The following is a 20,724-nucleotide window of genomic DNA, read 5'->3' as shown; positions in this document are numbered from 1 at the left end:
GACATCGGTCGTCACGCTGCGGAGGGTGAAGTCGATCGTGTTCTGCGCCGGCGGCTTCCACTTCATCATCCGCTCACAGTACCCCAGCCTGCGTGGTTCACACGTCAGTGCGTAAGCGCACACGACACGACACGCACAACACACGACACACGACACACGACACGCACCTGTAGGGCGTGTAGACGGGCACGAAGAGGAGACCGTCGGTCGGGAAGAAGCTGGCGTTGTCGTCATCGTCTTCTTCGCCGTCGTCATCGTCACTCTTCTCTTTTTCGTTTTTGCCGGCCTCGGCTTCGGTTTCGTCGCCTTGGCCGCCGCCGACGTGGTGGAGGCGCTGCTGGCGGAAGACGGCGTGGATGCGGTCGAGCGGGTGGTAGTCCTGGAAGGTGAGCTCGAACGGGGCGGCCTCGACCGACTCGATGACGGGCTTGGCCAGGTTGAGCCGCTCGTGCAGCGGCATGTGGCACACATACTCGCCCTCGGCACACACCACGTCAAAGATAACGAAATACCACCGCCTCGTCGCTTCGCTTTCGTTTTCGTTTTCGTTGTCGTTGTCGCTTTCGTTTTCGTTTTCGTTCTTGCCCTCGGCCGTGGGCGGCTGATCGACGGCCACGACCTCGCCGTCGAAGATGGTGCGGTTGTAGCGCGCGGGGAAGCGGATGGCCGGGAAGAGCTCGACGCGCATGCGGCGGTCGATGAGGTACAGGCGCTCGTCGAGCAGGGCCAGGAAGCGGCGCTCGCCGTCGATCTTGGGCGCCACACGGTAGTCATCATCCAGGAGCTGCTTGATGTTCTTGCTGGTCAACGCCACCGGGTGGCTGCCCGGGAAGCGCGACGCCGGCTTACTGCTGCGCACCAACAACTTGATCTGCGCACGACGCACAGCACGACACACACATAAACATAGTTTAGATATTTGTGAAGAGCTGCGTGTGCGTGTGCGGTGGTGCGTGTGCGGTGGTGCGTTCGTGCGTGTGCGTGCGTGTGGGAGGTGCAGACCTGTTGGAGAATGACCGCAGAGTCAGCGGCGCCGACGCGTTGGCCGCCGGCCATGCCGGCGGTGGTGGCCTTCTCGCTGTCGCGGTCGTCCAGGTCGGCCTTGTCTTCGTCGCCGCCGCGGACAAAGCTGAAGACCGAGCGCTTGGAATTGATGTCGACAAGCGGGGCCACGACCCGCTGGAGCTCGGCGTGGACGGCGTCGAGGTCGTCCACGCCGGCGTCCACCTTAAAGTAGAGGGGAACGCCCGACTCGGGCTTCTCGAAGAAGCTGTGGACCTGCGCGCCGTAGGCATCGTAGGCCCGGAACCGCACCTCGATGCCCTGGGCCGTGAGATCGTCGGCGCGCTGGGTCAGCTCTTCGCCCGTGACCTGTATCTTCGGGTCAGCGCACACACCACCGCACACGCACACGCACACGCGTCACCGCACACGCACAACCGCACACGAGCAAACGTACGTCGTCGACTCCGGGTTTCTGGGGAGGGCAGGTGCCGAGGTTGTAGATGCGGCCGGAGGGCTGGTGGACGCGGCGCGCGAGCAGGCGCCGGGTGGCCACCTCCTCGCTCACCACCAGCTCGATCACGCCGTCCAGCCCGATCCCGTTCGCTGTGAACGCCATCGCCAACTGCACATCGCGTGTGTCGTGTGTCGTGTGTCGTGTGTGTCGTGTGCGTCATGTGTGTTGTGTCAGACATGTGGCTTGAAGGTCTGGAGGTGGAGCGTACCATTTCGGCCTCGCGCGGGGTGCGAGGGGAGCCGTCGAGGATGAACCCCTTGCCGCTGGCCTGGGCCTTCTTGATGGTGTGGACCACGAGATCGGTGGCGATGGCCGACAGCTTGTGCAGCTGCCAGTGGTCGTCCAGGTACTGGCCCAGCATCGTGCCCATGGCCTGTTCCCGTTGTTTCCGCACACAACACACTTGTCAGCACCGCGCCACACACCGCACACACCGCACACACCGCACACACCGCACACACCGCACACACCGCACACACCGCACACACCGCACACAAACCTTCTGGTGACGCATGAGTTCGCCGCAGGAGATGTGCTCGAGGTTGTACTGCTCCGCCAAACGGCGACACTGCGAGCCCTTGCCTGTGGTGCAGGCCACAACAAGTTATAATCATAATTTTACACATAAAAAAGAAAACTGCAATGACTGTTCCTCGAAAATAAAGTTTAATAATAAATCAATACAGCAATAAATCAATATATCAATTAAAAGAATGTGTACCTGCGCCGGGCGGTCCGGTGCAGCGCATCCTTCTTCTTGCCAGAGGCCGGTGCTTGCATTTCAAAGATCACTGTTGCTTTTTGGTGATTGAACGTGTAGACTTGAGATCTCTCGCTTGCCTTTCAGAAAGTTGAACGCGTGGTGGGATTTGATGGTCTTGGTCTTGTTTGGAGAAAGCCGGAGCGAGCGAGCGAGAACAAGGGTCGGTGGTGTGGTTGGTCTGCGCCTCAGCCAAGCGAACAACAACAACAACGACAAAGAGACCAAGAGCGTAGTGCAGCCCTATTTATCCCACCACTGTCGGGGCGGCCCACCTACAATTGTGGGACTGCGTGAGAAGAAAGGACGAAGACAGACTGAAAACGAACCCGAAAGGCGATGCCCTTTTCTTCATCATCTACCGCCACAAGGCCTCACAAGCATGGGTCACCGTTGCTGTGTACCATGACGATCGTCTTTTTGTGATTACGCTGCAACCACACAACACATTGCGGTCGCAACATTGCGCGCCCTCAGTCGTCGTTCTTGCCGCCCTTCTTCATCTTGCGCGGGGTGCCCCTGGCCTTCTCGGCGCCCTTGGCGTGGTACTTGGTGACCCACTTGCTCACGCACGACTCGATCCACTTGACCTCGGGCGTGCGCCACACGTCGTTCAGCTGATTGTTCAGCGTCTCGTTCTCACCCTGTTCCCACCCTTAACGTTAATCGGACCGCACACGCACACGCACGACCGCACAAGCACACGCGTACTCACGCACGCACGACCGCACACACACGCTACACGATACGTGAAGAGGGTGGCACCTTGCTTGATGCTCGTTGAACCTTCTTGAGGTCGCCCTTCTCGTCAGTGGTGTAGGAGCGGTCCTCGAGATTGCCGTCCTTGACGAGCTTGCGATAGTAGTTGGCACACTGCACGCACGACACGCACGACACGCACACACGACACACGACACACACGACACACACGACGCACACAACACAGGAGCGTACGAGGTGGTCAGGCCCGTCAAAGAGGCGAAGGACGGGGGTGCCAGCGGGTCGAGCGGCGGTACCTGATAGCCGACAAAACCGGGCACGGCCTTGGAGAAGAGGCCCCACGCCGTACCGATGATCCAGCCCTCGCGCACAAACTCGTCGTACCGCGCCATGAAGGCCTGGCGGTGGGACCCGACAGCCATCAGCATGAGCAACACACACCGCACACACCGCACACCTAGCAAGCACAGCACCGAATTTGTACGCACCTCGTGGTTCTCTTGCTTCTGCTCGGTGGTCGAGGCACGATGCGACTGCTTGACGACCGGGTCTAGCCAAACCACCAAGAGGATCGGTGAGAAGAGAGAATTACCACGAAATAAACAAAAAGAAAATAAATTCATATAAACACAACAAAAGCCAAAGCAAAGCAAAGCAAAGCAATAATATATTTATAAAGAAACAAATGGCGCACCTTCGAATCTGTAGTAGTAAGCGTTGGCGTTTTCGTGTCGCAGCTTCCACGCAGACAACCTGCCATCATTGGGAACTTGCGATGAGAGACATGTCCACAACCACAGCACGACACGCACCATAAAACACAACAGCAACTCTGCCTACGGCATCATCATCACGTGTACCTTGCAGAAGACCACGACTTGACGGTCTCCTCGTCGAACGGGTACAGGATGGTGATGCTGCCGAGGTCGGGCGACACCACCTCCTGCACGCGGTCGGCGTCCTTCGTGCCCACCGCCGTCTTCGTTTTCGGCGTCGATGCCGCTTTCGTTTTCTTGGCCTTCTTGGGCGTTGTTGCGCCCTTCTTCCCGCGTACCTTCTTGCGGGCCGGCTTCTTCTTCGGTTTACTCTTCTTCTTCTTCTTGCCGTATTCGAGTTCGTCGTCGTCTTCATCACCATCGTCTTCGCTATCCTCCTCCTCCTCCTCTTCGCTCTCGTCATCGCTTTCGCTTTCGTCCTCATCGTCGTCGTCTTCGTCCTCATCGCGCCGTCGCCTCGGTCGCTTTCCCCCGGCGGCCTTGGCCCCCTCCAGCGACGCCGATCGGCCGCGCTTGTTGTTCGTCACCTTCCTGTTCTCCTTCTCCTCGTCTTCGTCGTCGTCATGGTCGCGAGCATCGGCGGCTTCTCCGCCGCCCGAGTGGTCGACGTCCGTCTCATCCGAGGTGCTGCCGCCCAGCTGCTCCCGCCGTCGCTTGGCCGCCGCCGCCTGCGCCGCTGCCGACGCCTTGCGCTTGGACGACGGGTGGGTCGGCGGCGCAAAGAGTGGTGTCGACGGCGCGGGCGATGCAAAGTAGCTGTCAATCTTCTTCTGCACGGTGAGCTCCTCGTCGCAGATCTTGCGGTTGATGATGCGCTTCCGCTTGACCGGGATCGGCGGTGTGAAGGAGGGCAGGCGGGCCGAGGTCGACGGAGACGAGCGCGCCGTGTGGTGGCTGGAGCCCGTCGACTGGCGCCGCATCTTTGTCGACGACGACGACGATGGTGACGTGGCGATAAAGCTCGGCACATCGTCCAAGGTCGTCGGCGCGGCGGCGGCGGCACCGGCACCGGCAGCAGCGGAGCGTGGTGGTGGCCGCTTGCGCGAGACCATGGGCGAGGTGAAGGCGAGCGAGGTGGTCGACGGCGGATACAGCGCGGAGAGCGCCGGTCCCGACTTGCCGCCCAACGAGACCGCGCGCCGCACCGTACGCAGGGTCCTCTCGAAAAAGTCTGCAAGCAATCACGGTCAGTCCATCGCGTGTGCGTTTGCATGCGTGTGCGGTGTGTGCGGTGTGTGCGGTGTGTGCAATGCTCGAAGTGGGGGTGCAGTACCGATGGAAGGCACTTTGAGCGAATGTATGGTCCGCTCGTAGTTCATGAGCTGCTGCTTGAAGCCGTCGTTGATGTTGAGGTTGGAGGAGAGATTCGCCAGATGCTCGTAGGCACGCTGTGTGTGCGGTGGTGTGTGTGGTGGGTGTGGGTGGGTGTGTGTGGTGAGGCCACTGTCGGTTCCCGACGCAATCATTCAGCGTACCTTGAGCGACCACTTGGCGTAGCGCATGAGGTAGGCGATGAGGAGCGTGGGACTCCGGCTTCGGCCTTCGCTGCAGTGCACGAGGACCGACGGACCGTTGACGCCGCCGCCTTCTTCACCATCCTCCCGAGCCTCTCCTTCTCCCTGGCCCTCCCCATTCTCTTCCGTCCTGACCACAGCAGTCTCCTGCGCCTTCGCTTCACCCGCCGTCTCCGCACTTTCTTCGTTTTCATTCTTCTCATTTTCGATCTTCATCGCGTCCGTTCGCTCTTCGCCGGAGCCGATCACCGTCTCTTCGCTCTTCAGGCCCGAAATGTCGGTCTTGGTCGTCGTTTCCGTTTCAGCCGTGGACTCGACGACCATGGGCTCGGGCGCGCCGGCCGACTCGGCTGCGCTGGTGTCGGCCGGCGCCAGGGCCGTGACCGCGGCGGGCGTGATGGCGGCGAGGTTCGCCTTGTCGACGTACTTGCGTGCGACGAAGCTGCCGATGACCCGGTGGATGAAGTCGGTGCCCTCCTCGAAGTACTTGTCGATCTTCTGCGTGCCGTCGTCGCTCACTCGGATTCGATGGTACGCCACGTCTCCCCGCTTCTGCACCCGTGCAAAAGACAATGACTTTAGCGTGTGCGGTGTGTGTGTTGTGTTGTGTGTGTGTGTGTGTGTGTGGTGTGTGTGTGTTACCTCGAAAAAGTTGCGCACTTCGGCGCTCACGTTGAGAACGTGTGTGCAGTTGGCCTGTTCCATCCATGCCTCATTCGCCGCGACATGCTTGCTTCCGAGGTACAGACGTGGTATCACCTACATGACACACACACACACACACGTGCACACACGACACGGCACACGGCACACGACACACGACACACGACACACGACACACACAGAGAGATTCAACCGTTAAGCGCAAGTCTCGCAAGCTGGGTGGCCATTCTCAGTGCTCCCGGGCGCGACATACCATCTTGCCGGTCGTCTTCTCCAAAATCTTGCGCTCCTGCTCCTCCTCCTGCCGCCGCTTCTCGAGCACGAGCTGCTCCTTGCGCTCGAGGCCCCGGCGCCGCCGCTCCTCCTCAGCCGCGGCCCTGAGTGCCGCCTCTTCGGCAGCGGCCGCCACTTCGGCCTCGCGGTTGAGCTCGTCGGCCTGCGCCGCGTAGGCCTCCTTCTCGGCCTTGTCCAGCGCGCGCCACGCCTCGCCGTACTTCTTCTGCAGCTCGCGGAACGGCAGGCCCTCGTTCTCGCTCACGATCCGCTCCCGCACCTCCTGGCAGAACAGCGTGTAGCCCTGCACCTTCTTCAGTACTCCGTCTTTCCGCTTCGCCGGCAGACCTTTGCCGCCGCTCGTGCTCGTCGGCTGCTTCTTGCCGCCCGTGCTGCTGCTGCTGCTGCTGCTGGACGTCGTGGTCGTGGTCGAGGCCGCGGGCTCTTTCTCGGCCGCGGGGCCGAGCGAAGCAGCCGACGGCTCGTCTGTGGAAGCAGGCCCCGACACTCGCAGGCCCTGGCCCACGCGACGCATCTTGACAACGAGCCGGTTGGGCGACGATGCCGAGGGCGAGAGCGGCGATGAAGTCGAAGTCGAAGTCGAAGTGGAGGCGGCGGCGGTGGAAGAGGAGGTGGGTGATGCCGGCTGTGGCGAGGAGAAGGGCGAGGAGAACGAGGAGCCGTCTAGGCTCCTCCTCCACCTGCGTCTGCCCGTGAGACTCTGCCGCCGCCCGTCCTTGGTCGCCGCTGACGCCTGGTCTGCTGAGTCGCCACCATCGACGCCGTCGGCCCTCTCGTTGTGGTCCTCTTCAATGTCCACATCAACGTCGACGTCGACGTCGACGTCTTCCTCCTCCTCTTCCTTCACAAAGTCCATGTCGACGTCATCGTAGTTGTTGTCATCAACGACGCTGCCGCCGGCACCGGTCGCGTGTGTGTCGCCCCTAGGGGCAGCCTCCTGCTTGTGGCGCACCTCGTCCATCATCTCGCGGATGGCTTCGGCTTCCGCCTGCTCGAGCGTCCGCGCATTAGGCTTCGTCTCCTCCGGAGGCTCCTCGACCTCCTGGTGCAGATCGATCACCGCCACCGGCAGTTCGCCTGCTCGTGATTGTGTGTGTGTGTGTGTGTGTGACGTGTGTGTGTGACACACAGAAGGAGAACACGCTCAATCGCTGCAAACGTGAATACGATTGGAAGAAAGAGGAAAGTGATGGCCAACCCTGAACAGTCGTGCCACGCGCCAGGATCTTCTCGAGGTCCTGGGCGTGCCAGTCCTCAAAGTGGTCCATTAGAAAGGCGTCCTCCGTGAACACATCTGCACGCACGGCAGTGCGAACGCGTCCAGTTAAGTGAGTGCAACTCAACACTCCCACCATCGCTGGAATGGACCCAGCAAAACGGCCGTACCATGCTTTGCCTCTTGGCTGCTGAGCTCCGCCGGCGCCAGCGTGCGCACTTCGAGCACCTCTGCGGGGTCGTCCTCGTGCTGCAGCAGTACCGGCCTCTGCGGCGGTCGCGCGCCTGGGGCACACCCGAAATAGGTTAATAATATCGATATTTATTATCACTATTCTTTAAATAATATCATAAAAATAAAGTAATAACTTTATTACGTAATTATCTCCATATTTCCTCGAATAAATTTACCGTGTATTTCGTGTTTGATTTGTGTAGCGGGGGGGGGTGAGGCAAGCCGCGATACCTTCTTGAGCGGCGAGGTACGAGAACCAGCCGTCTATGTCGAGGGAGGTGGCGGAGGGCGAGCAGCTGAGCAGCGAACCTTGGGAGCCTTCCAGGTCCCCCAGAAACTCGCTGCCATCCATGATGGATTGTTTGTTCGGGAGAATCACTGCCGAGCGACAATAAAAATAAATAATAAGGATGGGCTAGAAAGGTGCCGGCAGAAGATGGTGTCGGGGCAGGTCAACGTCAAATCAATCGAAGTGATGGATAATGGAGGGCGACCGTTGGATTTCCTAACGGCCGAAAATGTGGCGGGAAAGAAAAAGCTCCGTAACCTCGCAACAAAGTGGTTCCCGTCAAAGCGTGTTGCGCTCACTGCGCTCGGCCTGACTTGAACATATCATACGGGCCGTATGCCTGCCCACTTCCTGAGCTCCTCGTAGATCGTGAACGCCAATATGGTGTGCGGTCCTGTTTTATCACACGCCCGCAGATGAGGGGAGGAAGGTCGCCGGTAAGAAATGAGAGGGGTTCAAGGTACCGAGTCGCAGGAAGGTCGGAACGAAGCCCTTGTAAAGACCCAAAACGCCTTCAGCTTGCGCCGTCTGCAGGTTTGTTACAAGGGGGCAGCGGTCAGTTGCAATCACAATACGGTCAGATCTGACTGGTATAGTACCTTTACAAGACAATCGAACATGCCTCTGTAGGGCGCAGGACCACCAGCCGAGCGGTTCATGATGCGCGTCTTGACCACATCGATAGGAGTCGACACCACGGCCATGGAGAATCCGGCCATCATACCCGCACTGGAGACGGATTGCAACGCATGGCAGTCAGCACGAATTCAACTGTAGGAGATCGAATTGCCACGAACCAAATGTGCGCGTAGAGGTTGTCGTGCTTGATCCAGCCCTTCTGCAGGATGAAGTGTTTGCTGTGGTCATAGGAGGACATCATGGCCGCCGATAATATACATGCACGTTGAGTTGTGGGCACGACTCCCTGCCAAGCCACGTGTTCCACCGTCAGGAGACCACAAGAACAAAAATGATGGGTGCGTTATTATTGCATGAAAGGTACCTTATAAAGCCCACGGATGCCCTCAGTTCGTGCTATAGTTACGAATCCCTCCAGTGTGTTCTTGTATCTTGGCTTATCTCTTGCACCTTCGGCTTGCATTCGCACCTGCGCCCCTTGGTCACACCATTGCACTCGCGCAGCCCACGCATACACGCACAGCTGTGTACCTTGAGAACATCTGTGGGTGTGGCGATGGCTGCCCCAATGCTGCCGGCAGTGGCTCCCGCTACCAGCTTCTTCCAAAACGGTAGCCCGCCGTCTGCGCAGACGCACATTCACGCAGCCGCATCAACCATTGCTCTTGTGCGAAGCCTCATCACTCAATCGACAGCTCGTACCTTTCACGCCGTCAGCTCGATTCTCGCCAAGTAGTGTTTTGATGGGATCGTACAGAGCCAGCCTGATCGCCGCGTAGGAGCACTCGCGCAGAGCCGCAGGGACGATGCTAAACAAGGTGTTGAGGAATAGTGGTGAGGAATGGCAAGACATACCACCCAACCTCGGACGCCAGCGTGCAGCACGTACCCTTTGTAGAGGCCGGCTATGCCTTCATCGCGCAGGATCTGTACGCCACCGTGCATGAACCCTTTGTACTTGCGTTCTGTATGCGACGGCCGCGTGTTGGTTGTGTACTATGGGTACTGTGTGGTAGGAGGTCCTGCTGTACCCTTTCCATAGATGCGGCTGAGGCCACTCTTGGCCTTTTCTTCTTGTAGCTCACCCTGCAGCTGCAGCCGCGTCTTGATGACCTCAATCGGGTTGACCACTGCATGACCGCCACTGTCAGACCTCGGCACGCACGAAACGCACACTGCCGCACACGCTGCGAGGGCGGTAGGGTCGTACCGGGGAGGGGGGCGGCACAGGACACCATACCCAGAAGGAACTTGTGCCACACCTCTCCCTCCGCTGCTGTATCAGAGGCCACCCCGTTTGTGTAAGTCATGCCATCAAGGTAGCGGTGAAGAGGACGCACCTGAAGAAGTCATGGTCCAGGCGGCAGCCTTGGCTGTTGGCGTGCGGTTCTGTTGTGGTGGTTCTGTTCCGGCCACGTCGCCAACCCTTTTTTTTGGTTTTAAAAGAAAAGAAATCCAACAAACCACCTTGGCACATCGACACGCTGATACGTCATGGTACGGTGCGGTGATCCGCAGGCGGCTTCTTTATATCACCCTTCTTGCTGGCATCTGATTTCATGAATGATTGGGGCGGGGGAGTAGTCGGCATTGTTCAATTTCCAGAGTTTCCTGGTGATCCTCATGCTCGTCATCTGCACGTGCACCTACATCCGAGAACGTGCTCCTGCTCTCCTCGATCGAAACAAGCATGGGTAGGCCCGCATCCTTTTGATTTTTTTTCATCTTTGAATTTTCAATCATCTTCTCCTCTGCAGAGCTCTGGGGCTATTCTGGAAGGCAGCACGCATTGGTACCCACCACACCACACCCCTCTCCTCTGCTTAGCAGCGGCAGCTAAGGAGCGGCTCTATTCTTCTTGTCAGGCGAACGAGCAAGTGGGGTGGTATCAGCATTCATGATTGGCATGAGCCTCTACGTGCTGTTCCTGGTGTAGCCACCCCAGGCAACAACAACAACAAGTTTGTCTTTTCCCTCCCCCTTCCTGTCCTTGGCTTCTTGGTTTGTTGTTTGTGGCAACGCTGCCGACCAGACAGCGATTGCGCGATCGGGAAGCAACAACTACATCTCTTGTTGAGGAGTACAGAGAACGGGGCGTGGAAGAGGCAGAGACGTTCGCCCGGCCAACTCAAGGGAACGTCACCTGCGTGCACCCACGCGGACGAGAACGCTACTGTCTGCTTTCGCCGCTCTCCGTGCTACCGCGATGGGCACAGCGTGCTGTCACCGATCTCATCACCATCTCGCTCTCGTTGCGCCTGCGTGGTGGGGCGTGGTTGGTGCAAACAAGGATCGAAGTACCATCTTTCCGAACCAGGGAAGCAATCTCGGCCAATCAGCCAATGCCGTCAGCCCCAGCGGTTGCTCCTGTGGGCTCGTGCATAAGGCTTGGCCAATCCGCGCGCGCTCGGTCAATACGTCAGTCAACCCTTAAGGGTGTGCAGAGAGGTCTCCACCGCGACTTCGTTGACGTGGGACTCCCGCGTGTCCAACTCTCGCGCCACAGCCGCCTATGAGACGTCATGAAAACGGCCACCGTCATCATCCCCACCCGGCCAGACTGCTCTGTTTCTCTAGTTTAGAGAACGCGCATGATGGACGCATGCAAGGCCAGCGCCACCTTCCCACTACTCCTACTCCCGCGCGAACTAGTTCTACACATCCTCTTGTTTCTCTCCACTCCCGTACGTCGTGTTTCTTCTTCGACTACGTTTGAATCTTGTTTGTGCAACCAAGTTACTTCGACCAGGCTAAGCTTCTTCTTTGAACGACAGCGAGACGTCGCGGCGACCGTGCTTACGTGCACGGAGCTATTCCGCCTCGTTCTTGGGAATGAACGCCTGGACTATGTACGCACCGCCCTTTATTTGACGATCTTATCTCGTTTGCTGATGTCATCTCTCTCTCTCTCGAACAGTTACTACACTTTCCCACGTTCGACCCACAGCACAGCGTCGACGTGCGCCTCCAGCGGGACAACACCGCGGCGATCTGCGACGTCAACCTGCCCCCCGGCTGCCCGACGTGGCAGCGCACCGCCGCCTTTGTCAAAGCGCCCAACACCACGCACCACCGCGACGACGACACCCAAATCTACCACTTCCGACTCGTCGGCACTCCCAGTACTTCTCCTCCCTCTACACCTCCACCACCCAAAACATCGCTGACGCCACCCAAGGCAGCAAATTCTGCTTCGCGATCAGCGCCAAGCGACCGGAGACGAAGGCGTCGCCGGCTGACGTGCCGCAGTGGGACCTGGGGCGGGAGTCGCTGTTCATGGCCTACTACTTCCGCTCGGGGAGCCTCCACTCCTACGGCAGCCCCGCCCTCTACAGGTACCCTAGCCTACCCGTCGTCTTCGTTCTTTGCCCTCTTTCGCTTTCTTTCTTTTTTTGTGCGTCGGTGACGACCATTGGGGTCAGGCGAGAGGCGATCGAGGGAGCCCGCTACGAGGTGGGGGACGTCATCAGCATTCAGTTGGGTACCAAATCGGCACGAGAATCGCAGGACTTGCCCTCCGAGTGGAAGAGGTGCGCCTCAAACAGTCTGTTCAATGAACGAGGCTTGAGTATGTGCTGACTCGTGTGAAACTTGTGATGCGCTGGCTCAGCCCGCTACGATTAATTGACCGAGGTGAGACGTCAAGGAAGGACGAGGCAGAGGCAGCGCCGGAGCGACACCCCTACGCAATCCTCTACAAGAACTACCAGATGGTCCACGACCCGCTGGTGCGTGCCGCTGCCACGGTCGCAGTGTGAGGTGGTCTTGTGTCACTCAACAGAACCACCACACACCGCACCACACAACGCGCAGGAGTTCGCAGATGTGCGCCAGTGGCCACTCTACGTTGGAGTGTCGTTCACGACCGCAAGTGCAGGAGAAGGTGTTGAGCTGGTGTGCCCTCCTGAAGGCGCCTTCCAGCCCATACTTCCATTGGCTTGAGCTCATCTTCCTACAATCAAGGAGCTATCCTCCTCTACAACTGTCCCCAAGAGCAATTGCATTGAAGTGCCTCAAGAGAGGACAAGATGATCAGACAGGAAACGAGGGGCTGGCTAGACACTCGCGTGGGTCAGGCGGAGCGTAGGGGTTGAAGCTGCACACCTTGCGGACCATGCCCGCGGGACAGTCGTTCTGGAGCCGCGCGCAGAGGGGCAGCAGCACCTCGGTGAGCGGGTTGGACACCGAGAACGGGCCGTTGCATGGCGCAAAGTACTCGGCGCAGAAGTAGAGGCGCAGCGAGTCCTTGCAGGCGTCCGTGACCCCACCAGAGGCGAACGTGCTCCACCGCAGCTGGGTCACGTTGTCCATCCGCGTCCACACGTCGACGAAGTTGGTCGGCGCGCTGGCCACGGGCCAGGTGGGCTTGCAGAACGAGGCGTAGGCCTCCGGTACCAGCTGGCACTGGTAGAGCGGCGGCGCGACCTCGGGGGCGTCGTCAGGTGGTGTGGTCTTCGTGATGGCGTCAGCAGCAACCATGACGGCGGCGGGCCGTGTGTAGGGCAGGGTGTAGGGCGTGCAGAGGGAGGAGCTGTCGGTGTCATTGACGAAGAGATTGCCGCCGTAGCACGTTGCCATGAAGTCCTGCACCTGGTGCGCACACCGGGCCGTCAGCGCAAGGCAAGCGCTCCTACATATACCATTAGACTCGCGGCAATACGGGCACTGTCACGAACAAGAAGATGAGTAGGTTAATGTCAACCAGAGGGATGTAGAAGTGTGCATGCGTCAGAACCTTGGGGAAGTAGAAGGAGCACAGGTAAGCCTTCCACGCGTCGAGGCAGTCCTTGGTCTGGAGCTGGTCGGGCGCGTTCTTGGCGTACCAGGCCTGCACGAGCTTGTCCTGCTCCTGCGGTGTGCTGCCGGGGTTGGCGAAGGACGACGCATTGACCGAGTAGTTGACGCCGGAGCAGAACGACAGGCCCGACACAGGCACGCACTGGCCTCGTGCCACACCTGGCAGCACCACTGGACAGCGAAAATAAATAAAAATAAATAACACACCCACAAAACCAAGATTGCAGCGTGTCGGTGACCGAAACGGAAGGCAAAGCACCAAAAAGTCCCAGCCCCAGCAACAGCAGGAGCGGCGTCATCTCCATGGCGTTGAGTTGTGGTTTGGGCACCTCAAGCCGAGCGCTCACTGGCCATTTCTTTGGTTTGGGAAATGAATTGTAATCTCACATTTCTCTTTTCATTTCTTGGTGCTGATGGCGGGAAAAAACACAAACGAAACGCAGGCAAAAGGATGACCGGCGCCGTCCACCAGCCGGCTCGCTACGTCGGGTCGGCTGCGCAGGCGAGCAGTCTCTTGCTATCGCCCACCAACAGGCATACATCGCTTAGCGTCAGCAACACCAAGTAATCTTCCATTCTTCGTTAGATCAATCCCTCAACCATGTCGCGATCTGTGAGGAAGCAGTACGTCCCCTCCTCGTAGCAAGGAAGCTCGCAAGTAGCATGTGTATAGGTCATGAACGCTCACTCGTACGGATGCACTCAGGAAGGAGCAGGCGGCCGCGGCCGAGAAGGAAGCTGAGGCCGCCGAGGTAGAGGAAGGGGAGGAGGAAGCGAGCGCCGAGCAAGTGTCGGACTTCCAGGAGATCGATAAGCTGCAGGATCTCGGCGTCAACGTGGCCGACATCAAGAAGCTCAAGCTTGGAGGATGCCACACCGTAGCCAGCCTTCTCATGAACACCAGAAAGGTACGCACGTTTCTACTTCTACTTCAGCGTAGGCCCGATACACGCACGAATGCTCATCGAAGAGTCCGCTACACTACACTACGCGCCCGCGTACAGAACCTTCTGGCCATCAAGGGCATTTCAGAGGCCAAGGTGGACAAGATCCTCGAAGCAGCTGGCAAGCTCCACTTCGCCAGCTTTATGACCGGGTCGGAGATGCTCAACAAGAGGAAGGAGGTCGTCAGGATCACCATGGGTTGTACTGCTCTTGATCAGCTTCTCGGTGGCGGTGTCGAGACCATGTCAATCACCGAAGTCTTTGGTACGCGTACAACACCCCCGCCAAGCCCCAACGGTGGCCACGTCAGCTGACGACGCGCTTCGCCAGGTGAGTTCAGGACTGGTAAGACGCAGCTGTGCCACACACTGTGCGTCACTACGCAGCTGCCACTCAACATGAGCGGAGGCAATGGCAAGGTGGCTTACATCGACACTGAGGGGTACGTGCGCTTTGGTTTAGAGCTCGCAAGTCGTTCGGTTAGCTTATGACATCGTTGCGCGTAGCACCTTCCGCCCTGAACGGATCAAGCCGATTGCCGAAAGGTTCGGCCTGGACCCTATGGCTGCGCTCGACAACATTGGTACGTTCTACTCTAGGAGATTAGCGCTTCTCTGAGATCTTGACAAGGTCTAATCAAGTGCTGCACGTATACATTATTTAGTATACGCTCGAGCCTTCACGCACGAACACCAGCTGGAGCTCATCGTCCAGATTGCTGCGAAGATGGTCGAAGATCAGTATCGCCTCTTGGTATGTGCTCCTCTCAGCTAGTCGATACTGAACTGCTTCTCACCGAATGCTTCAACGGTTCAACCGTCATGAACAGATCGTGGATTCCATAACGGCTCTGTTCCGCGTGGATTACTCTGGTCGAGGCGAGCTGGCCGAGAGGCAGCAGAAGCTCGGCCGCATGCTGAGCAAACTGCAGAAGATCGCAGAGGAGTTCAACGTCGCCGTCTTCATCACCAACCAGGTGACTGCCGACCCTGGCGGTGGCGCCATGTTCGTTGCCGGTACGCCCCTCCTTCCACTACCCCTAGACGACTTCAAGAAGTCAGACCTAGACCGACGACCAACAATCGCTTGCAGACGCCAAGAAGCCCATCGGAGGGCACGTGCTTGCTCACGCCTCGACGACTCGCCTGTCCCTGAGGAAGGGCAGAGGCGAACAGCGCATCTGCAAGATCTTCGACTCGCCGTGCCTGCCCGAGGTACTTCTTGCTCGTTCACATCAACAAGAAGCACTGCGCACACCATCAACACTTACGCTACGCTCCTTCGCAGACCGAGTGTGTCTACCAGATCTCAAACGAAGGCATCACCGACGCGAAGGACTGAGAACGTTCATGTGACCACAACTTTTTGGTCGTTCTTTGAATTGTCGATTCTGGAAGAAGGAAGATGAAGCGGAGGCAACTGACGCTGGGCATCATCAAGCCAGACATCCTCGTGCCCTCCCTTCCGCTCCTTCTCCAGCAACGACCCTCACTCACCCTCCATTCACTCTACGCGAATCCTCCACACATCCTCTCATCATCTTCGTCAACAGCTCATAATGAAGTTACCACTTCGCAAACGCCCCTTGAAGAGATTTTGCGCATGGTCGAACGTAATGGATTCGAAATCGTGCGGAGCAAGCTCATGGACATGTCAATCGAGGAGGCCGAGCGATTTTACGGCGAACATGAGGGCAAGTTTTTCTATCAACGCCTCGTCGCCTTCATGACCAGGTTCCACCCCTCCCAGTCGTCGGTCCAGTCTGATGAGATGCTGAAGAATCGCGATTTGTTGCAAATCGGCAGTGGTCCGATTATTCCAATGATTTTGGAGCGAGAGGACGCGATTGCACAGTGGCGCGCCCTCATGGGACCTACCCACATACGACGGTACCCTCACCTTGCATCTATTATTTCTTACATATTTAATTTTCTATTTATGATTTTATTTATGATTTTATTTAATCAAATACATCATTTGATTTGTTAACACTGGTGAGCACAGAGCGCGGGTGGAGGCCCCGGGCAGCATACGCGGCCGGTTTGCCGCCTCGGACACCCGCAACTCGACACACGGATCCGGTACGAGACGCTCCCGCGACTGCGCAATATGTCGATGGCGGCCCTTCTTCTGCTTTACGCGTTACTCACCACCTCAGCCATCCCCACAACACACACGCATGCACAGACTCAGACGAGAGCGCGCGCCGAGAGATCGCCTTCTTCTTCCCCGACTTCCCGCTTCCTCCACCCCCACCACAATAAACGGCTCACGACACAACACGAGAGACAGCATTTATTCGCCTCGGTAGATCACCACGTTGTTTTCGGTCTCGTGGACTCGCACTTCGTGCAGCAGGCCTGCATGTGGCATGATGGACAAGAAGAGGCGCTTAGCTCCATCATCAGCGACACACGACACACGACACACACACACACACACATGACACACGCACACACGACACACACGACACATGGAGAACACACACGTAAGGCACGACGTGTTGAGTGGGGTGAGGCCGCACCTGGAGGGGAGAGAAGGTCGGTGAGTCGCTGCCAGCAGTAGATGGCGAGGTTCTCCGTCGTGCTCACCCGATCCCGGAACCACTCCACGTCCTTATCCAGATTCTGCACCGCCCCACGTTATCAGACACACGCGCAAACGCGACCCGGCAACGCAACGCAACGCAACGCACGGCACGGCACGGCGCGGCACGCACCTTGTGGTCAAGAGGATCGAGGATGGCCTTGTGCATGATCTGCTTAAGCTCCACCAGATTCATCACCATTCCGGTCACCGCGTCCACCTGCAAAATAGTATTTATTTATATCAAATATCATGTTATTTTAATGCATTATTAATATTATTTATTTTACTAATTATTAATAATATAATGGCCAGGTACCTGGCCTTTGAGGAGGACTTCGATGGTGTAGTTGTGCCCATGTCCGTTGGGGTTGTTGCACTTGCCATAGAGCTCTCGGTTGGCTTCCTCAGAGAGCTGTGGAGCGTGCAGCCGATGCGAGGCCGAGAAGGTCTCCCTTCGGCTCAAAATCACAACTGGTCGCTTCGTTTCATTTGAAGATGATGAGGTAGGAGAGATTTGTGATGTGATGGAAGATGTAGAGGCTGTAGGCTGCTGCAGGTCCATCGCGCCAACAAGCTTGGCACAGAGAGATGCTACGGCTTGCACGCGCTGCTGCAGGAATAAAAACACAGTATAAAGTGGAAAAGAAAAAAATAAATAAATAAAAGATATTGATTGAAGATGGACGGAAGAATGGCAGAAGGGGAAGAAGGGGAAGAATTCGACGAATTCGAGGACGAAGACAGCGAAAATGAGGACTATGGCAGCGACGAGTACGAGGAGAGCGAAGAACATCAGTACAACGTTTTTACCTACCCCATGTCGGAAGAGGCACAGCAGAATCCGCCAGCAGGCATCGATGAGCAACAGTCGCCCGAGGTCCTCTCCTTGAGCCAGATGCGAAAGAGCACCTCGGCAGCCGGCAGAAGGAGCCTACGCTCAAGCAGGGCATCTTCGAGGAGCAGAATAGCGCGATTCGGACGATGGACAGCCAACGCATGGAACGACACCAAGTCGCTGTTCTTGGGTCCGCTCTTCATCGGCATAGCGCTCGGGGTGGGCATCTCGCTGGGCCGATCCACCTTCCTCGTCGCGATGCAGCGCACCACGAGCCTGCTACTCGGCCGAAGCGGCTCTGCACGCTTTGGCATCGCCTCCTGACCCACACAAACAAGAAGGCTCAACTTGTAAACACTACTCTCTCCGTTTCCTGTAAATCTTGGCTGAAGATGAGGCCCTGACGCTGCTCTATGTGCAGAGTTGATCGATTGGTTTATTGGAGTGAGTGCACACAACACGATGATGATGATGGAGACGATGAGATGCTGTTACACAAGTCATCGCCACCCAATACACAACGAACGAGCGGAGGAGTAGCGACATGCAACGTGAAGCGAAATTGTACAGGAGGACGAGAGGTCCCTCATGCGTGCATGCGCGAAGAAGCGAAGATGATGGAGCTGTGGCGATGCGGGTGAAGAGAAGAAGAGAAGAGAGGAGGAGGAAGAGGAGGAAGAAGATAAACAAAAAGAAGGTCTAATAAATAACAGTGTGGCCGGAAGGAGGGGGCAGCAGTAGCTTGTTAGCCCTCCTGGCCAAACTCCTCCGTGAACTTGATTTGCTTCTGCAGCTCGGCCGTGTTGACGGTCGGTTTGCTGCAAACCACATCACAACCATAGTCAGCATCACAAGAAAAAGAAAGAAAGGAGATGTCAACGACGTGGAGGTTAGAGTTTGTGTTGAAGCCTAAGTAAAGAGTACGGACCTGTTCTTGACCGACTTGAGGAAGTCGTTCATGGTGACTCGGGGCTCCATCAGCATCTCGCCAGGAACGTCCACCCACGTCATCTCTCTCGCCAGTGGGTCTGCGCAACACACGATCAGTGTCTCGTGTGCCGTGCGCGCGCACGTCTGCGTGTCACAGTGTGTCGTGCGTGTCGTGTCATAGAGACAACAGTACCTGAGCCGCTGCAGGGCGTGAGGTACTCGCGAGACACGGCAGGGTTGTTGTGGTCGACCTCGTACACGGGCTTGAAGTGCGTGGCCATCTGGACGGCCCGCACCGGCTGCATGAGCGCATCACGCACGCACGTAGCAATATCTGAACCGGAGAACCTATACCATGTGCGTGTGGCGTGGCGTGCGCGAAACAAAAATGAGTCAAAGAGTGCATTGGACACTCACACGAGTCACCACAACGCACCCCTCGGTCATCTCGCCCAGCATTCTGTAATCTTGCGCTGTGAGATTGCTTGGTGTGTTGCCCAAGTGGATCTGGAAGATGCGCGCGCGAGTGGGCGCGTCGGGCAGACTGATGTAGATCCTCTTCTCAAACCTGGCAAGTGATAAGCGTAAGCGCGAGCATTAATTTTGACACACAACAGCGAAGACGAATCGATCAGCTGAGGCAAGGCGCGCACCTTCTCCTGATGGCCGCGTCAAGCTGCCACGGGATGTTGGTAGCGCCGAGCACGAGCACACCGTCTTCGTCATTGCCCACGCCGTTCATCTGGACGAGGAACTCGGTCTTGATCCTTCGCGCAGCTTCGCTTTCGTTATCGCTCCTGGAGCTGCACAGCGAGTCGAGCTCGTCGATGAAAATGATCGAGGGCTTGTTCTGGCGGGCCATGTCGAACAGGCTCCGCACGAGCCTGCGAGATGAGAGGAAGAAGAAGCCGTTTAGCGCCATGTGGTTGATGTGTGCGTTCGTCTTCGTGAAGTGAAGAGAGGAAAAGCTCACCTTTCGCTCTCGCCGAGCCACTTGGACACCAGATCGGCGGAACTGACGGAAAAGAAGGTCGAGTTCGCTTCCGTCGCAACGGCCTTGGCCAGGTAGGACTTACCGGTACCCGGGGGCTGCGCGTGCGTGAGTATATAGACCCTTGCAAGGGCATGCCTTCAGGCGGAGTAGAGAGGAGGTGCGTACGCCATAGAGAAGAATGCCCTTCCAGGGCTTCCTCTTGCCTCGGAAGAGCTGAGGAAACTTGATCGGCAAGATGACCGCCTCCTTGAGGGATTCCTTGGCAGCGTACAGGCCGGCAACGTCGTCCCAGCGCACGTTGGGCTTCTCGGTCAAGATGGCACCTAGCGAGATGCAAAAGATCAAAAAACTCATTCGTTCGAAGAGATTGCTGAGGATCTGAGATCTGCAGATCAAGACGAACCTTGCAGAGCCTTGTGCAGCTTTGTCTTCTCTGGATCGCCGTCTTCATCATCCTCGCCTCCCCTGATGGACCAAATGCTAAGAGGCCATCACAAGACGAACGACTTTGTGGAGGGTAGGTACCCGCCCCCTTGCGCCACTGGCTTCTTGCCCTCGTTGCCCTTGAGGTAAGCCTTGAGCTTCTCGGCTCTGTCAATGTAGTCCTTGAGCTTGGCGCGAATGACCTGCTTGCTTCGCTCATTCTTTTCATCTGTGCACGCACATGTGCCAATGTCAAAGACATGAAGGCGAAGGTAGAAAGGGAGGGGGACGTACATTTGAGGGCAGTCATGAAGTACTCCAGAGCAAGCTGGTAGAGACGCAAGGCCTCAGCATATTCCTTTCGATTATCGGCCTCGGTTGCTTGCGTGACGATGGTGATCGCCTTCTGCAGCAGATTGTCACCCATTCCTCCTGCTTCTTTATCAATCAATAAGCCAATTCAATCGTCCTCCGTGAACTCTCCAAATGCTCCAAGCGATCGAGACGCCAGTAGAGATCGATTGATGATGCTAATGGAATTCCCCTCTCGTTTGTGTCGTCTTTTTCTTCCGCCTTTTTCCGAGTCC

General features: G+C 57.5%; 10 protein-coding genes across 10 annotated transcripts; 4 read left to right on the top strand and 6 right to left on the bottom strand.

Annotated features, from left to right (window-relative positions):
* Window positions 1-73: 73 nt before the first annotated feature.
* ACA1_071780 (Adenylate kinase) lies at window positions 74-2,268 on the bottom strand (the record flags this gene model as incomplete). Its single annotated transcript, XM_004353032.1, has 7 exons — window positions 74-88; window positions 191-871; window positions 1,003-1,371; window positions 1,460-1,627; window positions 1,728-1,892; window positions 2,019-2,101; window positions 2,241-2,268. 7 exons carry the CDS (start codon window positions 2,266-2,268, stop codon window positions 74-76), a joined length of 1,509 nt encoding a protein of 502 aa, XP_004353084.1.
* Window positions 2,269-2,752: 484 nt separating this feature from the next.
* On the bottom strand, window positions 2,753-8,048 carry ACA1_071770 (dual specificity phosphatase, catalytic domain containing protein; the record flags this gene model as incomplete). Its single annotated transcript, XM_004353031.1, has 13 exons — window positions 2,753-2,923; window positions 3,045-3,152; window positions 3,296-3,397; window positions 3,488-3,549; window positions 3,694-3,752; window positions 3,860-4,946; window positions 5,049-5,163; window positions 5,251-5,841; window positions 5,932-6,048; window positions 6,206-7,323; window positions 7,445-7,540; window positions 7,633-7,746; window positions 7,928-8,048. 13 exons carry the CDS (start codon window positions 8,046-8,048, stop codon window positions 2,753-2,755), a joined length of 3,861 nt encoding a protein of 1,286 aa, XP_004353083.1.
* Window positions 8,049-8,308: 260 nt separating this feature from the next.
* ACA1_071760 (carrier superfamily protein) lies at window positions 8,309-9,862 on the bottom strand (the record flags this gene model as incomplete). The annotated part of the gene is made up of 10 exons (XM_004353030.1): window positions 8,309-8,379; window positions 8,450-8,513; window positions 8,585-8,714; window positions 8,783-8,910; window positions 8,989-9,093; window positions 9,156-9,247; window positions 9,327-9,433; window positions 9,514-9,589; window positions 9,656-9,754; window positions 9,835-9,862. The coding sequence occupies 10 exons, from the start codon at window positions 9,860-9,862 to the stop codon at window positions 8,309-8,311; spliced, it is 900 nt and encodes a 299-aa protein (XP_004353082.1).
* A 113-nt stretch (window positions 9,863-9,975) lies between these two features.
* On the top strand, window positions 9,976-10,560 carry ACA1_071750 (uncharacterized protein; the record flags this gene model as incomplete). Its single annotated transcript, XM_004353029.1, has 4 exons — window positions 9,976-10,005; window positions 10,230-10,318; window positions 10,382-10,416; window positions 10,490-10,560. The coding sequence occupies 4 exons, from the start codon at window positions 9,976-9,978 to the stop codon at window positions 10,558-10,560; spliced, it is 225 nt and encodes a 74-aa protein (XP_004353081.1).
* Window positions 10,561-11,218: 658 nt separating this feature from the next.
* Window positions 11,219-12,382, top strand: ACA1_071740 (Fbox domain containing protein; the record flags this gene model as incomplete). Its single annotated transcript, XM_004353028.1, has 6 exons — window positions 11,219-11,308; window positions 11,399-11,473; window positions 11,542-11,746; window positions 11,803-11,959; window positions 12,047-12,154; window positions 12,235-12,382. The coding sequence occupies 6 exons, from the start codon at window positions 11,219-11,221 to the stop codon at window positions 12,380-12,382; spliced, it is 783 nt and encodes a 260-aa protein (XP_004353080.1).
* A 274-nt stretch (window positions 12,383-12,656) lies between these two features.
* ACA1_071730 (uncharacterized protein) lies at window positions 12,657-13,726 on the bottom strand (the record flags this gene model as incomplete). Its single annotated transcript, XM_004353027.1, has 3 exons — window positions 12,657-13,208; window positions 13,360-13,580; window positions 13,681-13,726. The coding sequence occupies 3 exons, from the start codon at window positions 13,724-13,726 to the stop codon at window positions 12,657-12,659; spliced, it is 819 nt and encodes a 272-aa protein (XP_004353079.1).
* A 371-nt stretch (window positions 13,727-14,097) lies between these two features.
* ACA1_071720 (meiotic recombinase Dmc1, putative) lies at window positions 14,098-15,707 on the top strand (the record flags this gene model as incomplete). The annotated part of the gene is given in 9 exon segments (XM_004353026.1): window positions 14,098-14,111; window positions 14,128-14,329; window positions 14,426-14,630; window positions 14,697-14,808; window positions 14,873-14,949; window positions 15,031-15,119; window positions 15,196-15,382; window positions 15,459-15,580; window positions 15,654-15,707. 9 exon segments carry the CDS (start codon window positions 14,098-14,100, stop codon window positions 15,705-15,707), a joined length of 1,062 nt encoding a protein of 353 aa, XP_004353078.1.
* A 954-nt stretch (window positions 15,708-16,661) lies between these two features.
* ACA1_071710 (6-pyruvoyltetrahydropterin synthase family protein, putative) lies at window positions 16,662-17,517 on the bottom strand (the record flags this gene model as incomplete). The annotated part of the gene is made up of 4 exons (XM_004353025.1): window positions 16,662-16,726; window positions 16,891-16,993; window positions 17,086-17,172; window positions 17,272-17,517. The coding sequence occupies 4 exons, from the start codon at window positions 17,515-17,517 to the stop codon at window positions 16,662-16,664; spliced, it is 501 nt and encodes a 166-aa protein (XP_004353077.1).
* Window positions 17,518-17,634: 117 nt separating this feature from the next.
* ACA1_071700 (uncharacterized protein) lies at window positions 17,635-18,114 on the top strand (the record flags this gene model as incomplete). Its single annotated transcript, XM_004353024.1, has 1 exon — window positions 17,635-18,114. One exon carries the CDS (start codon window positions 17,635-17,637, stop codon window positions 18,112-18,114), a length of 480 nt encoding a protein of 159 aa, XP_004353076.1.
* A 421-nt stretch (window positions 18,115-18,535) lies between these two features.
* On the bottom strand, window positions 18,536-20,564 carry ACA1_071690 (vacuolar protein sorting factor 4, putative; the record flags this gene model as incomplete). Its single annotated transcript, XM_004353023.1, has 11 exons — window positions 18,536-18,608; window positions 18,719-18,818; window positions 18,914-19,019; window positions 19,045-19,054; window positions 19,157-19,288; window positions 19,374-19,604; window positions 19,694-19,809; window positions 19,880-20,037; window positions 20,118-20,179; window positions 20,240-20,366; window positions 20,432-20,564. The coding sequence occupies 11 exons, from the start codon at window positions 20,562-20,564 to the stop codon at window positions 18,536-18,538; spliced, it is 1,248 nt and encodes a 415-aa protein (XP_004353075.1).
* Window positions 20,565-20,724: the final 160 nt, after the last annotated feature.

This window comes from Acanthamoeba castellanii (assembly GCF_000313135.1).
Source record: "Acanthamoeba castellanii str. Neff unplaced genomic scaffold scf7180000084603, whole genome shotgun sequence".
In the NCBI taxonomy this organism is placed as follows: domain Eukaryota; phylum Discosea; order Longamoebia; family Acanthamoebidae; genus Acanthamoeba; species Acanthamoeba castellanii.
This window is presented reverse-complemented; position numbering and strand designations above follow the sequence as displayed.